Source organism: Ovis aries, chromosome 6 (assembly GCF_016772045.2).
Source record: "Ovis aries strain OAR_USU_Benz2616 breed Rambouillet chromosome 6, ARS-UI_Ramb_v3.0, whole genome shotgun sequence".
Lineage (NCBI taxonomy): Eukaryota > Metazoa > Chordata > Mammalia > Artiodactyla > Bovidae > Ovis > Ovis aries.
The window spans coordinates 109,221,561-109,238,355 of record NC_056059.1 but is presented as its reverse complement, the minus strand read 5'-3'; the positions used below and the strand labels follow the sequence as shown (position 1 = coordinate 109,238,355).

At 46.5% G+C, this 16,795-nt stretch overlaps 1 protein-coding gene across 2 annotated transcripts in view; it reads left to right on the top strand.

The window, feature by feature from the left end:
• The window catches only part of RAB28 (RAB28, member RAS oncogene family), a 156,141-nt gene that overhangs the window by 113,796 nt on the left and 25,550 nt on the right, over window positions 1-16,795 (top strand). Inside the window, exon 7 of one of the 2 annotated variants that reach the window (XM_042251039.2) lies at window positions 236-2,753. The exons of the other annotated variant lie outside the window; for it this stretch is intronic. Coding sequence (XP_042106973.1) covers window positions 236-343 — 108 coding nt within the window. The 3' untranslated portion in view covers window positions 344-2,753. Of the gene's footprint in view, window positions 1-235; window positions 2,754-16,795 lie in introns of those variants that run through there. 2 annotated transcript variants of the gene reach the window in all.

The following is a 16,795-nucleotide window of genomic DNA, read 5'->3' as shown; positions in this document are numbered from 1 at the left end:
CCAAGCCGTCTTGTGCCTTTTGCTCAGATGTGGACATGAACCCTCCAGCCCTCCATCTGACCACAGCTACACTGGAGGCCCTGGGCTAGAAGCACCAGCTCTGAGCTCATGGCACCCCCAGGCCACCCAGGATTCTAAGGCCAAGATCCCTGTTGTTTGTATCTCCCTGGCGCCTGGCACTGAAGAAGCACTCAATAAAGGTTTATTGAATGAATGAAACCTATCTCTGTTGTAGGTTGTCATGAGCAACGAAACAACCCAGAGGATGAGCTGGGAGGAGCTCTGTCCTGGAGACTGCCAACTCAGAGACCGACTTTGTCTCTGCAACCGACTGGCTGTGTGACCATGGGCTAATTCCTCTCCTTTGTCAGGCTCCGTTTCTTTATCTGAAGTTAATTTGTTAGATGCGATCAGTGGTTTCCAAACCTGTTGTCATCAGAGTCACCTGGAAAGCTTTAAAACAAAAATACTGATCTGGGGGCTCCACCCACCCTACCCCCCCCGCCCCCCCACCACCCAATGCAGAGTCCTGGAGGAGAAAATGGCAACCCATTCCAGTAGTCTTGCCTGGAAAATCCCATGGACAGAGGAACCTGGTGGGCTGCAGTCCACGGGGTCGTAACAAGCGACTGAACATGCACACACACTTCTCTCTGTGTATCTGCTTCTCCCTTACGTGGCCAAGAACATGTTGCCAGCTTTGAGGCTTCTGTTTGCAGATCTGTAAAATGGGGATGGATAACCACAGAAAGTGTCCTGACAACTAACTCCATGGGGCTGAAAAGAGACTATGGGGGAGACGGACCTCAAAAACTTATAAGAATGCCAAACATGTGCATGAACTATTGGCCTCTTCTGTCTGCTTTTCTCAGTGTGACTTGAGGTCCGGTTTTGAACAGCCAAACGTGGGGCTTCTGTAGTGGCTCAGATGGTAAAAGAATTTGCCTGCAACGCAGGAGACCCAGGTTTGATCCCTGGGTTGGGAAGATGCCCTGGAGAAGGAAATGGAAACTCATTCCAGTATTCTTGCCTGGGAAATCCCATGGACAGAGAAGCCTGCTGGGCTTCAGTCCATGGGGTTGCAAAGAGTTGGACACGACTTAGCAACTAAACAACAGTAAAAAACCCCCATGTTAGGTAATGCCTTGCTGATGCCGCTGTTTTGCTTGTCCCACTGGGAGTCCAGATTCTCTTGAAAGCCCCACCCCCATTTGTTTCTCACTTGAGAGCAGGGTGTAGTCTCTTTCCAGCTTTCCCCAAACCCTTGGCTCTGAGCTAACTTACCCATTCCCTCTCATCCCGCCTCTGTCCCCTGTTCTGTCCCTTATCCCAGTACTCTGACACTTTCTCAGATTTGTCTTCCAAGTTGGCAGGTGGCCCACTCCCAGATTGGCTGGCTGCCCTGTGTTGGGGTCAGGGTATAGGGATGATGCTGTAAATGCTGACAAGAAGCTGAGTGAACCAAGACGTGGGTACCATCTCATTACCTCTCCCGTGACCAGGAACAGAGGGGACCTGGTCTAGTTTTACATGTGCTCTCTCTGAAGGCCTGTCCCCGAAGACTTGTTGATGAGAAGCGAGAGAAGAAAGATAGAGTGAAGGCATCAAAGATTCACTGAGGAGCTACTCTGTCCTGGGTCCCATCCTCGGCCACTCTGTGCATGGTTTTCGTGACAGCTGAGCTTTACAGCGTATCTCCTTTGCTGCACAGTCTCCTTCAGCTCAACTCAGCTCAGTCGCTCAGTCGTGTCTGACTCTTTGCAACCCCATGGACTGCAGCACTCCAGGCCTCCCTGTCCATCACCAACTCCTGGAGTTTAACTCAAACTCATGTCCATCGAGTTGATGATGCCATCCAACCACTTCATCCTCTGTCGTCCCTTTCTCCTCCCACCTTCAATTTTTTCCAGCATCAGGGTCTTTAGGGTGTCTAATTTAGCCCTCGTCTCAGGCCTGCAGTGGGAGTTGTGATCCTCACCTTCCTGATGAGAAAGCTGAGACGGAAAAGTGACCAGTCTAGTCCAGCCTCACCCATCAGCAGGAGGCAGAACTGGGATTTGAACCCTGTGCAGGGAACTGGCTCCAGGGTCTGCCCTGCCCGATAGGAATGGGTGCTTGTTCACGCTCCATGTTTAGCATTTAAATTTCTAGGGAAATGCTTGAACCTAGAAAGGGATTTCATCTTAAGTTTTTGGAGCCAAAATTATTTTAATTTTATGGCTAGGAAAAATGTAAACTTACATTTTCAGCAGACCAGAGATGATAAAGTGTGCATTTGTCAAATAAAATTCTTTGCCGTGATAAAGTAAATTATTCCTTGGCCTTGTAAAAAATTAGGCCTCACTTGAACTGTTTTCACTTCAGCCTTTGCTAATATTTCTGTTATCTCCATTAGGGATTACAATGATGAATGCCTTTTATTCGCATCGTTAAGCACTTCAGTGAATGTGTGAGCACACAGAACATCATAAGTCACAGGGAAATGAAACAACATGGTCTCCTGGAACGAAGGGAAGTCTTGAGAGCCTGACAGATTGGGGTTAGCAGCCTGTCTCTGCCACTCTCTAGCTATGCAAACTTGGTCAAATTCCTCAGCTTCTCTGGGTCTCTGCCTCTTAATGTGTAAAACACAGATAACAAAACTTATCTTGCTGGGTAATTTTAAGGATGGAATGAGATGACATACTTATAGCACTTTGCACAGTTCCTGGCATGAAGTAAGTGCGTAATAAATGTCATGGTTATTACTGGAATGGCTCTCGTGATAACTAACTGTTTAATGACACGCCCAGCACTCACTCCAGTTATTAGTCCTTTGGGCAGCAGGACTGAGTTTAGGCCTTACTGTTTGATGGACCCCAGCTGCTGATGTACTTCTGCCCCTGTTAGAAATAGGTCAGGCAGTAGGCAAGTGAAGCTCATTAGAGGGTATTATCTGTTGAGATCCTTTCGGCTGCAAGCAACAGAATATCCTGGCTTCCCAGGTGGCACGAGTGGTAAAGAACCCACCTGCCAATGCAGGTAGACGTGAGAGACACAGGTTGCATCCCTGGGTCTGGAAGATCCCCTGGAGAAGGGCTTGTCAACCCACTCCATTATTCTGGCCTGGAGAATCTCATGGACAGAAGAGCTTGGCGGGCTGCAGTCCATAGGTCTGCACAGAGTTGGACACAACTAAAGCGACTTAGCACTCATGCACGCATGCAACAGAATGTACAACTTAAAGTGTCTTGAAAATTGAGAATAGTGGTCACCTCTCGCAATGTGAATTCTCAGGGTAAGGTGATTCTGAGGTTATTTAAGTTGCTGAAAGATGCCACCAAGTTCTCAGAGTCTTCCCTTTCTTCTTAGCCATTCTCAGCCTATTGTCTGTTATGGTCACAAGATGGCTGCAATAACACCAGGCATCACATCTTTACAGCACAAAATCCAAAGGTCAGAAGAAGCAAAGGGGAACCATGCCATCCTCATGCCCCTGTTAAATAAAGACGAAAAATTTTCTCAAAGCCCAGCCTTGCAGAATATTTCTCATCACCTTTGTTGGCTAGAGTTATTACCAGACACTCATCCCAGACCAGTGCTAAGGGGCATGGTTCAGGCCAATGATTCTCAACTCTGGCTGAGATTGAATTGAGGAGCCTTTAAAATATCAAGATAAACAGATGTCCAGGTTCTACACTTGGAGACTGATTTAACTGGGCTCAGTTGGGGCCCTGTTCTGCATACACACGTTGTGTGTGTGTGTGTGTGTGTCTGTGTGTGTGTGTCTGTGTGTGTGTGTGTGTGTGTATGTGTGTGTGTGCGCATTCCAAAGAGCTCTGATAAGCATCTAGGGTTGAGAATCACTGGCTTAGACTCTCCAGGTCTCTCCCCATGGGACACAGCATCCTGGTCTTCAGTGAAGCACATGGCCATAGGACAAGTGAGCCAACTGAAGTTCCAGAAACAGGAACTTCTATCTGCGGTACATGTCCAAGTGCATCTGCCAACACAGGTCCGGGCAGAGTATCTGGATGAGGCCACATGGTATTATGAAAAAAATACACTACAATCTGACAGACCTGAGGACTCCCGTTCTACCACTTGCAGATTGCATCAGTTTGATTAACTTCATCTCTCTGCATCTCAGTTTTCTCACCCAAACAATGAAGGCAATACTACCATCCTCTTGGAGAAGTTCTGAGGCTACTGACGGCCAGGCAGTGAGAACTGCTGAAACAGATGAGGGCTCAGCACATGCTGGCTACGTCGCTGGAGGTCAGATTCTCCTTTTCCAGACCAGAAAATATAATTGGCTCCTCCCCGGGGCCCTTTTGGCCTGTCCAACGTGGTTGTGACCTGAATACTTGACCAAAGCAACAAGAGCAATGTTCTTCTGTGTTGTTTGGATCAGAGGCTTGGCACAGAGTGGGTCAGAATGGTGCCCTAGGCAGGGTTGGATGGAAGGTTTCGGAGACCATGTAGGAAAGAGTGAGGTGTGAGTTCTGACTGGATTTGAGGCATATCAGAGGCTGCAGAGCCCAGGCCTAACTGCTTAATGGAATCCACTCTGGGCCTGCCCAGCCTCCTCCCTGTCAACCTGGTGGCCTCTTTATCTGCCTACCGGCCAGGAAAAGCGTCAAGTGTAAACCGACAGTTATGGAAATAGGTTGTCAGGTCATTGAATCAATATATTACGGTTAATCTGTTAGAAACAGCAAGGCTCCCCATTTGTAAATGTCTCCTTGATAAGCCCGTTAGAGCATATACAGCTGGGAAAATGAATGGCTTCCCACCAGCAGCCCTGGGATCAGTGTCCCCCTGTGCTTGTCCAAATGACCTCCCAGTTCAGCTTGACCCAGCCCAGCTGACCCCAACCCAATCCTGCACACGTGGACCCACCTGAGCAGAGCTCTGTGCTTTTCTACTCGGGACAAGGGATCTCCAAGGAGAAGGTGCAGACCTCCATTTTTTAAAGGCTCAGAGAATGGGGGATGAAGTAATTCTAGGAGTCTTCCTGGTGTAAGGATGTGATCGTGGGCTGAATACTCAGAGGACATTGGGCTTGGCTCCTGGTTCTCAGCTTGATGCCGTGTGGCTCCAGTAAGCTGCTGAATCACATCCTATGGGCACTTAACCTCCATAGATATAACTCCACAAACTTGGTAAAAGAGCTGGTGAAGAAGGGAGATGGTTATCTATAGCGTGGGTGATTTTGCCTGCCCGTCTCCACAGTGAGCACGTACCCAGGAGTGAGAAGTAGGCAGTGTGGATCTGAGTTGTCTAAGTCAGTGTTCGTTTGCTTATCTCCCATGCCACATGCATCTTACTTTGTAGGGTGTGATTCAAGGGTCTAGGGCAAATGTGTTTGACTATAGACATCTTTTGCCAGGCTTGCTAACTTCAGAACCCAAGTGCTGTGCAGGATGGGATTCCATCCTCTCAGACAACATTATGGTGGCAGTGCCTAGGCTGTGTTACCTCATTTTCCCTTCCAGAGTGGGAGGCTCCTCACGGAGAAATCTGGTTCTTCTCCAGCTTTTAGTTGACCTTGCTTGCTCTCTCCGAGAACCTAGTGTAGAGCCCTGCACTTACTAAATACTGAAACTAACGCTTGCGTGCTTATGTGCTAAGTCGCTTCAGTTGTGTCCCCCTCTTTGTGACCCCATGGATTGTAGCCCACCAGAATCCTATGTCTGTGGGATTCTCCAGGCAAGAATACTGGAGTGGGTTGCCAAGCCTTCCCCCAGGGAATCTTCCAAACCTACAGATTGAGCCCCTGTCTCTTATGTCTCCTGCATTGGCAGGCAGGTTCTCTACCACTAGACCCATACTTGGTGCCCATATATTTCCACTTCCTTCTTAAATGGAAACTGAGGCAGAGATACTATTGTGACTCACCTTCTCTAGCCAAGTTGGTCTCAGCAGTGAGTTCCTGGCCCAGACAGACCAGTGAGTTCCTTCTTTAGGATTCCTGAATTTAGGAATGGCACAGTGGCTCAGGAATAAAAGATGGAGGCAGAATTTTTAATGGCATTCAAACCCCTGGTTTCAGTATGTCCTAGAATCCAAATACTGTGCTTGCGTGAGACCCAGTATCCTTATAAGAAACTTGCATGCTTGCCTAGTTCAAGGTCCATTTCAGTTACCTGAAACCAAAGGAGTTTTAAAGCAAAACAATTAGTTAGATTAGACAATGACCCCATGTCACTTGGATCAAAGGTTCCAGTAGGCTTATCGGCAGAGATTCTCACAGGCTATCCCACCTTAAAAACGAACTCTGTTAATCCTGAAACTAATGCAACATTGTAAATCAGCTATACTCCAATAGAATTTAAAAATATATATATATTTGGTCATTCAGATCATCAAAAACAACAAAACAATAACCAAAAAAAGAATGAGCCTTGTTGAAGATTTTGGAGTAGCCGCAGGGCTGAAGCTATTAGTTGACTGTCTCAGCCTGGGATGTTGTGGCTTAAGCCAGAGCTGATATAAGGGTACTCTATAGATGGAGATCTCTCAGGCCAACCAGTTAGGAGACACTGGTTATGTGTCATCAGACATAACTAAGGACTCAGATGAAATGTGGAGACTTGGTTTTGCCTTTTCCATGATAACTCTTCCCTGAAGCAACTGCATGTTTGGAAAATGGCTCAGCTTCAATACTTTGGTTCAGTCTATGAAATGAAAGTATCTCCTGCCATATAAATGAACAAGAAATGTCGCAGCCATCAGCAATTTCTGGCCTCCAAATGTAAATGAGGGCTCCCCAAACTGTGATCCAGAGATGCTGCCACCCCCCATGGGGATTGCTGAGGAGCTGAGGAAATGCAAGAAGCAAGGGGAACAAGGAAACAGGATTGACCCCAGATAGTTGAGATGTATATGAAAGGAATGACCTCAGCCCAGAGGCTTGCATCATCCCCCACACAGAATGCTGAGTTCCTTAACTTGATCCCTGGTCCCTGATGTTCAGACTGCCTGCTCCCTTTGTTGCAAACTTGTATATAGCCCGACTCCCCCTCCTGCCTCCTTGGAGCAGTTTTCTCAGAGCTCCTGGGATGCTGCCTCCTGGGCTAAACAGTTCAGTTCAGTTCAGTAAATTCGCTCAGTCGTGTCTGACTCTTTGCGACTCCATGAATCGCAGCACATCAGGCCTCCCTGTTCATCACCATCTCCCAGAGTTCACTCAGACTCACGTCCATCGAGTCCATGATGCCATCCAGCCATCTCATCCTCGGTCGTCCCCTTCTCCTCCTGCCCCTAATCCCTCCCAGCATCAGAGTCTTTTCCAATGAGTCAACTCTTCTCATGAGGTGGCCAAAGTACTGGAGCTTCAGCTTTAGCATCATTCCTTCCAAAGAAATCCCAGGGTTAATCTCCTTCAGAATGGACTGGTTGGATCTCCTTGCAGTCCAAGGGACTCCCAAGAGTCTTCTCCAACACCACAGTACAAACGCATCAATTCTTTGGTGCTCAGCCTTTTTCACAGTCCAACTGTCACATCCATACATGACCACTGGAAAAACCATAGCCTTGACTAGACGGACTTTAGTCAGCAAAGTAATGTCTCTGCTTTTGAATATACTATCTAGGTTGGTCATAACTTTTCTTCCAAGGAGTAAGCATCTTTTAATTTCATGGCTGCAGTCACCATCTGCAGTGATTTTGGAGCCCAGAAAAATAGTCTGACACTGTTTCCACTGTTTCCCCATCTATTTCCCATGAAGTGATGGGACCAGATGCCATGATCTTCATTTTCTGAATGTTGAGCTTTAAGCCAACTTTTTCGCTCTCCTCTTTCACTTTCATCAAGAGGCTTTTTAGCTCCTCTTCACTTTCTGCCATAAGGGTGGTGTCATCTGCATATCTGAGGTTATTGATATTTCTCCCGGCAATCTTGATTCCAGCTTGTGTTTCTTCCAGTCCAGCGTTTCTCATGATGTATTCTGCATATAAGTTAAATAAGCAGGGTGACAATATACAGCCTTGACGTACTCCTTTTCCTATTTGGAACCAGTCTGTTGTTCCATGTCCAGTTCTGACTGTTGCTTCCTGACCTGCATACAGATTTCTCAAGAGGCAGGTCAGGTGGTCTGGTATGCCCATCTCTTTCAGAATTTTCCACAGTTTATTGTGATCCACACAGTCAAAGGCTTTGGCATAGTCAATAAAGCAGAAATAGATGTTTTTCTGGAACTCTCTTGCTTTTTCCATGATCCAGCAGATGTTGGGAATTTGATCTCTGGTTCCTCTGCCTTTTCTAAAACCAGCTTGAACATCAGGGAGTTCATGGTTCACGTATTGCTGAAGCCTGGCTTGGAGAATTTTGAGCATTACTTTACTAGCATGTGAGATGAGTGCAATTGTGCAGTAGCTTGAGCATTCTTTGGCTTTGCCTTTCTTTGGGATTGGAATGAAAACGGACATTTTCCAGTCCTGTGGCCACTGCTGAGTTTTCCCAATTTGTCCCACCAAATAAAATAAATTTCTACTTTCAGGTTGTGACTATGCTTTTTAGTCAACAATTCTAACCCAGAACATGGCCTTCCTATTCTGTTGTTTATGGTGAAACCGTAACAAAACTTTCAGGAGGCAGTGTGGATCTGAGACTTAGAAGACCTGAGTTCTGGTTTTCTGTGAATGATTTGTTTCATCTCTCTGGGCCTCCATTGACTGATTTAAAAATGTGATTATCAGACCAGAAATGGAACAGAAGGTCTGTCTTGCCATCTCCTTCCACACTTGCCAGCTGACGCAACTACTACCTTCTCACCCAAATTGGCAGGTAATGCTCACTGCGCAAACTCAGGAATGCAAGACGTATTTATACCTTTGTGTTTTTCTACAGTGAACTTGATTTTTGTCTCAAGCCCCATTTACACTTGAGTAGTCTGTCCTATCTTTCACCAGGGTCCTGTGCAACTTCTGGAAGTTTTTAGAGGCTGATTCATTGACCTTTAATTACCTTCTTCATCCCCCGTTATCCTGTCTTATTCTTAGTCTTTGGTGTTGCTCTTGCAGAGGCCCTCAAGTGAATCCCATGGACCTTTCTCAGGGTATATCTTTATGACCTTGCATGTCCTCCTGACTTCCTTGGCCTCTGGGATGTCTGTCTCTTTCCTCCTCCAAACTCTCTGCATCCCCTAGTCTCCATCTGCTTGCACTGGTCTGTCTTGCTTCTTGGTGCTCCCGAAGATCTCATTCTTGGCCTTCTCCTCTTATCGCTTTAGAGACTCTTTCATTCTCTGGAATTTCATTATTTCTCAGTTTAAACCACTCTCAGTAAGTTGCTAACCCCATCAAACCTCTCTGCGTGTGTGTGTGTGTGCCTTCTCAGCTGTGTCCTACTCTTTGTGATCCAATGGACTGCAATCTACCAGACTCCTCTGCCCATGGAATTTTCTAGGTAAGAAAACTGGTGTAGGTTGCCATTTCCTTCTCCAGGGAATCTTCTGCATCCAAGGATTGAACCTGTGGCTTTTGCATCTCCTGCACTGGCAGGGGAATTCTTTATCACTAGCACCACTTGGGAATCAAACCTCTATTCCTATGTTAAACTCCTCTCCTAAGCTTCATTCAATTTTCCATCCTTTCAATTTACAAATACATGTCAAGAGTTTGATGCATGCCAGGATTTCCCTAGATTGGATTCAGAGATGAATAAAGCCCACTGTGTTCTGAAGACACTGGCTTTTGGACATCTCAGCTGGGATAACACACGCACGACGCGTACTGAACTCTTGCTGTAACTCACTCTCACCCGCACCTGCTCTGGCGCCTGTGTCTAGTTCATGGTGTTGTCATCCAGCTAGTTGCTCTGGGTAGAAACTCAGGGGTTATCCTAGACCAGCTCTAACCTCAATCTCTATGTCCTGTGATCTTTTTCGATGAATGTTTCTGAATCTTTATGCTGACCTTCTGCTTTCTCAGCATAGCTCCATCCTTGGTGCTCATCGCCTACTGATTCTTTTGTAAGAAGCTTCTCATGAATCCTGGGGCCTTCAAGATTGTTCCTGAACACAAATAGGGCTATGTCACCCCCTCGTTAGAACTTCCAAGGGCTTCTCCTGGTGTCTGGAATAAACTGCAGATACTCTACTGTGATATCCATGTGATACCCTGTGTGTCCTTGCTCACTCCTCTTGCTGTTTCTCTGCCATTCTGTGCCTTGCTTTCGAGCACTGAGCTGCTTGTAGTTTAGCCACCTTAATCGATTTTCAGGTGCATGACTCCCCTTGCTTGTAGTCCCCTATGCTGATTTCTCACTTACCTAGTTCCATTTTTTCTTTAAACCTAACCTCAGGCATCAGTATCTCAAAAAACCTTTCCTGATCCCTCTCTCTCCCCACCACATTGTACTTCGACATCCTGGATTCTGTGCAATCATACCAGTCTGTCCATGTCTTTCCCATGACACATCCCGTTGTTTTATCTGTCCACATATGTCTACCATTGGAATTGAAATGTTGAAAAAATTAAGTTAAAAATCCCGTGTATGTGCTTAGCTATTCTATGTTACTTACTCAATCACTCTGGCTCAGAAGAATTTGTGGGGCAGGGGAAAAATGTGTCCACAGGATTGTCTAAAGTGCCCAGCTGGGCCAAGAACTGAAATTTCACCTCTGACCTCCGGACTTTCTATCGCAGGCCCTGACTTTAAGACCACAGCAAAGCTCCCAGAATTTCAAGGCATAGGACAATCTCTCTGCCCCACAGATTAATTTTAGAGTCATTGAAATTCTGCCAGCTCTGGGGGCAATGATTGGGAGCCAGGCTGACAACCAGCAAAGGAGGAAATTACTCTGTGTCTATTTCAAGATGAGGGAGCTGTAACCACTGGTGCCTCCCCCAGTGATGCTGTTCGAAAAAACATAAATTTAATACTTTCATGAAACTCAATCTTCTCACCACAAGTGTTTCAGGGCTCTCTTTGATGTTCAGGAAAAGTTTCCTGGTGCCAATGTCTTTTGCACATATGGTGTGAAAGCCTCCTTGCACGTGAGTCCAGCATCTTGGGTCCCCGGCTATCTGGAAGGAAGAATTAACATTTGTTTCAATAACGCAACAAGTATTTATTCAGCGTCTGCTCTGTTTGAAGCACACTGTGCTGCAGAAGGATGAACAGAGATTCTGGGTCAGTTGAAAGGGTGTTCAAATCCTCTCTTGGCCCCTCACTGGCCAAGGATCATTGTCAAATCCCTTCTTCCCTTGAGCTTTGGTCTCCTCATGTGTGAAATGGGCTTATGAGATCTACATTTCAGGGATACAAGAAAGATTGTATAAGATAGAGTGAGAAAGAGCCTGCCTAGCACAGTGCCTGGTACCTAAATCTTGATTTAAGAGAAACAAGGAGAAGCCAGTTTCCTACAAATATAATCTGAGCTGACAAGTGGTAGCTCTTCCTTTAGGACAAGTAGCATTAAAAACCCTTAGGGATGCATCAGTTGGAAATGTATTTGGCTGCAGACACACAAGACCAGTGGCCGATCAGTAAATGATTAACAATTGACTCTGGGAAAAAGTGAAACCCCAATTTGTAGTGTTTGCTGTTTTTCATAGTGGAAATACACCCACCATGGCTGGTTTTAAGTTACCAGTGTGATGGAACTTGATATGGAGTTGTAAAGATATATAGTATCTAGTACAGTATGTACTAGGTACATAATATGGAATGGGGAGATAAACAGAGGGATATAGTCTCAGGAGCATAGAGAGCAGTAAAACTTTAAGTGAGTGAAAGTCACTCAGCTGTGTCTGACTCTTTGCCACCCCATGGACTACACAGTCCATGGAATTCTCCAGGCCAGAATACTAGAGTGGGTACCCTTTCCCTTCTTCAGGGGATCTTCCGAACCCAGGGATCAAACCCAGGTCTCCCACATTGCAGGCAGATTCCTTACCAACTGAGCTATCAGGGAAGTCCCTAAAACTTGTACAATATTTAAAAATTGCAAATACTATAAAATTTTTTTAATAATTCCCTCACAGGAGTTGGTTGAGTCAGCTCCAGCACACAAAGCCTACCATTGTGACTTAAACATGTCATATTTTGTTTGTCTTATGTGACCTGAAGTTCAGGGATGGCCAGCCCAGGGCTGGTGGCTTGGTGAAGCATCGGAGACCCAGACTCTGCTGGCCCGAGCATGAGTCCTCCATCCTCATGGATATTACTGCAAGACTACAGGAAGGCTGCCATCCCACCGGACCCTGTATCCACATACCATGCAGCAAGAAGGGGGAAGGAGAGAGTGAAGAGAGAGTGTCTCTTCTGTTTGGGAAGAGACACTGTATAGTTCCGAATTGCTGCTGTAACAAACTGCCATAAACTTAACACCAAAATAGCAATGGTTAAAACAGCACAAGTTTAGAGATCAGAATTCCAAAAGGATTCCCAGTGGGCCAAGATCAAAGACTGGGCAGGGCTGCATTCTTCTTTTCTGGAGACTCTGGGGGAGAATCTGTTTCCTGGATTCTTCCAGTTTCTAGAGGCGATTCCCTGGCTTGCGAATCCCTCCAGCAGGGCCTCGAGTGTCCCTCATCATGTCACTCTGCCTCTGACGTCACATCTCCTTGTCTGATTCTACTGCCTACCTCTCTCACTTGTAAGGACCCTTGCGGTAGCAAAGGGCCCATTGGATAATCCAGAATAATCTTCCCATTTCAAAATCCTTGCCTTAATCTCATATGAAAAGTCTTTTTTTTGCCAGAGGAAGAAACTTTCACAAGTCCCCATGTTTAGGACACAAACAACTTTGGGGGCCATTTTTATGCCTACCCTAAACGCCTTCCCCAGGGACAATTTCCTTTCACCCACTGGCCACAGCTGGACTGTCCCAAGGCCATCCCTACTTCAAGGCAAGCCAGCAGATCAAGCTTTAGCTTTTAGAGAGACACAGAAAATGTGGATAAGGCAGTTGCCTAGTCACTCAGTCATGTCCGACTCCTTGAGACCCCACAGACTGCAGCCCTTGAGTCTCCTTGATCCATAGGATTCTCCAGGCAAGAATTGCTGGAGTGTGTTGCGATTTCCTTCACCAAGATAAGGCAGTAAGGGGCTGGAAATGACCCTTAGAATGTGACAGCCAACCAATGTTGTCTGCCACACTGGGAAATGATTAGCAAATACCTAAATGGTTCTATTCAGGGGGAAGGACACCTCACAGTCTCCCTTGAATCAATGGAATTTTGTGTGTGTGTGTGTGTGTGTGTGTGTGTGTGTGTGTGTTTAATAGAGTACTATCCTAAATTGGTCATTGGTAGGCTTACCATATTAAAGGCCATTGTTCAAGCATGCTTCCTGCTTGCCTGCTGCACTCCTCTCTCTCAAGCATCCTGGCCTGTTTTCTGGCAGATGAGATGGGTCAGGGTGCTTGCTTTTGTGTCTCACACAGGGTGGATGTGAAGCTGACTCCCATGCTCTTCACATTGGGGAGGAAGCAATAGGATGCAGCCTTGTGACCAGCTACTTCCCTGGATCCATTAAGAATCATGCTGGAAAAGTTACAGACCTCTTCTGTCCTCTCTCCATTTGTTAGACACCATAATGGGAGTGCGCAGTGGGTAGGGAGTCAGGTAGCCAAAGGCATCTGAAGGTCAAATACAGTGACTTAGAGAGTAGAGGTACCTTTAGGGAAGGAGGAACTTCATGGTGCAGCTGACACTATAGCTCCTCATTGGCTTTGCCATGGGACCTGAGTTTTCCCACATAATAGGAAATATGGCATGCAAACATTTGTAATTGGAAGGACTCCTTTTTTGGGGGGCTTTTGTGAAGTACTTTATTTTTAAAAATTTATTTGCCTTTAATTGAAGGAGGATTGCTTTACAATATTGTGTTGGTTTCTGCCATACATCCACATGAATCAGCCATAGGTTCCTCTTGAACCTCCCTGCCACCTCCCGCCCCATCCTACCCCTCTGCTGCTGCTGCTGCTGCTAAGTCGCTTCAGTCGTGTCTGACTCTGGGTGACCCCATAGACGGCAGCCCACCAGGCTCTCCAGGCAAGAACACTGGAGTGGGTTGCCATTTCCTTCTCCAGTGCGTGAAAGTGAAAAGTGAAAGTGAAGTCACTCAGTCATGCCAGACTCTTAGTGACCCCATCGACTGCAGCCCACCAGGCTCCTCTGTCCATGGATTTTCCAGGCAAGAGTACTAGAGTAGGGTGCCATTGCCTTCTCCACCCACCCCTCTAGATTGTCACAAAACCCCAGTTTGAGTTCCCTGTATCATACAGCAAATTCCCACTGGATATCTATTTTACATATGGTAATGTATATATTTCCAAGCTATTCTTTCCTTTCCATTCATCCCACCCTCTCCTTCCCCCTTCCCCTGTGTGCATAAGTCTGTTCTCTGTGTCTGCCTCTCCATTACCAGTGAAGTCTTGTCCGACTCTTTGCGACCCCATGAACTGTTGCTTGCCAGGCTCCTCCATCCATGGAATTTTCCAGGCAAGGGTACTGGAGTGGGTTGCCTCTCCATTGTTGCCCTGCAAATAGTTTCAGCAGTACCATCTAGATTTTAGATGGTAGAATTCTAGATTCTACATATATATGTTTGTTAATATACGTTATTTATTTTGCTCTTTCTGACTTACTTCACTCTGTGTAATAAACGCTAGGTCCATCCACTTCATTAGCACTGACTCAAATGTGTGGAAGGATTCTTTTTTAAATTAATTAGTTTGACCATGCTGAGTCCAAATTGTGGCATGTGGAATCTAGTTCCCTGACCAGGGATTGAACCCCAGCCCTTGCATTGGGAGCCCAGAGCCTTAGCCACCCAACCATCAGAGAAGTCCCCTGGAAGATCTCTTGATCTCCAACTTGGTTCCTGTAAATAGAATACAAGCCAAGAGAAAACGGCTTCTGTTCTCCTTACCAACAAACCAACGAAGCCAAATGAAAATTTTCATATCCCAGGAAAGTGTTGACCATTTCTCACTAAGTCGATGTCCCTTTTCCTTGGCCTTGTGTCTTGTGTGATTTTAATTCCCTGACCAGGGATCGAACCTGGGCCCTTGGCAGTGAGAGTGTGGAGTCCTAACCACTAGACTCCCAGAGAATTCCCTCTGCTCCCCTTTCATAAAGTAAGACACTTCAGAATTGACTATCCTCAAAAGCACTGTTTCCCTTAGAAACTTCTAGGTATCTTCGTCTTGGCACCAAGAACTGGTGTAACAACACATCTCTCTCTCTGAAGCTCAGCTGCAGCGGCTGTGTTAACTTACACAACGTAAGTACTTTCTTTCTCCCTTTCTTCCTCAGTCCTGATTGTGTCATAAAACCTTTATGCACATATGTAGGAGCTTCCCTGATGGCTCAGTGGTAAAAAATCCGCCTGCTAATGCAAGAGACTCGGGTTCAATCCCTGGGTCAGAAAGATCCCCTGGAGGAGGGCATGGCAACCCACTCCAGTATATCCTTGCCTGGAGAATCCCATGGACAGAGGAGCCTGGCAGGCTACAGCCCATGGAGTTGCAGAGAGTCTGATGTGACTTAAGTAGGAGCAACAGATGTTTCCTTTGGGCAGGCAGGTGAAGTAAGGATCGATTTGAAAACCAGAAGAACAAGTGAGAGAGAAAAGCTAGAAAATCAGCTATGGGCGTCCAGGGGACGCCAGAATACTCAGAGGGGGCAGGCAAGGGAGAAGCCACATTCAGAAAGATAGGCTGAGCCACAGAAGGCAGGAGGCCGCTTGGATAAACACTTGACATCTCTATATAGGGCTGAGGCCGCAGGAGGCCCGGAAGGAATTTGCAGGGAAGAGATATTATAGACTGAGAACTTCCCTTTTGAGCCTCCCTAAACAAGGGCTTCGCATGCATATGGAGTGGTGTGGTTTGGGTGCTGCTGTTTCTCCTTCTGAAAACCGCATGTGCTACAGAAATGAAGCCAGCCTCCCCGGGAGGGGGCTGAGGACACACGGGCCCCTGCCACGGGCTCTGTGCCTCTTAGGGCGCCCCCAGCCATTTGAGACACCATGAGTTTACCATTCGGACCCTGATGTCCAATTTGTCTTTGTCCCTTCCTGTCCTCTACCACTTGGGGGTAGCCTGGGTCACTCAGTTCAGTTCAGTTGCTCAATTGTGTCCGACCTTTTGCGACCCTATGGACTGCAGCACGCCAGGCCTCCCTGTCCATCACCAACTCCCAGAGTCCACTCAAACGCATGTCCCCAGGATCTCATGAATCCACTTAGACACGTCAGCAGTGGGGGCCTTCAGTATGTGTCCGATTTGTTCAGCACAGTGATCGAAGCCACTTCCTGGTGACGGGGCGTCTGTCTTAGCAAATGGTGTGGGGCCAGTGAGAGCCAGAGACGCTTAACCTGAACATGTGATCTTTACTCAAAGACATTGGAGAGTGTGGCGAGGACAGATTCGCTCTTTTAAAAATTTTGGTGAAACATCCACCATGTAAAGTTGACTGTGCTAATCATTTTTAAGTGCACAGTTCAGTGGCAGAGAGGCTATTGATAGTGTTGTTCAGCTATCATGACCATCCATCTTCAGAACTTTCCTAGTTTCCCGAAAGGAAACTGTTCCCATTAAACCATAGTTCTCCTTTCTAGAAGTGAGGGAGAGGTAGAGCCTGCTATACAGAGTGAAGTCAGAAAGAGAAAAACAAATATCACATATTATCGCATGTATATGGAATGTAGAAAGACAGTCCTGATGAACCTGTTTGCAGGGCAGGAGTAGAGACACAAACATAGAAAACAGCCTTATGGACACAGAGGGGAAGGAAAGGGCGGGGCGCCTTGAGAGAGCAGCACGGAAGCATATGCATTCAGCTCAGCTCAGTCGCT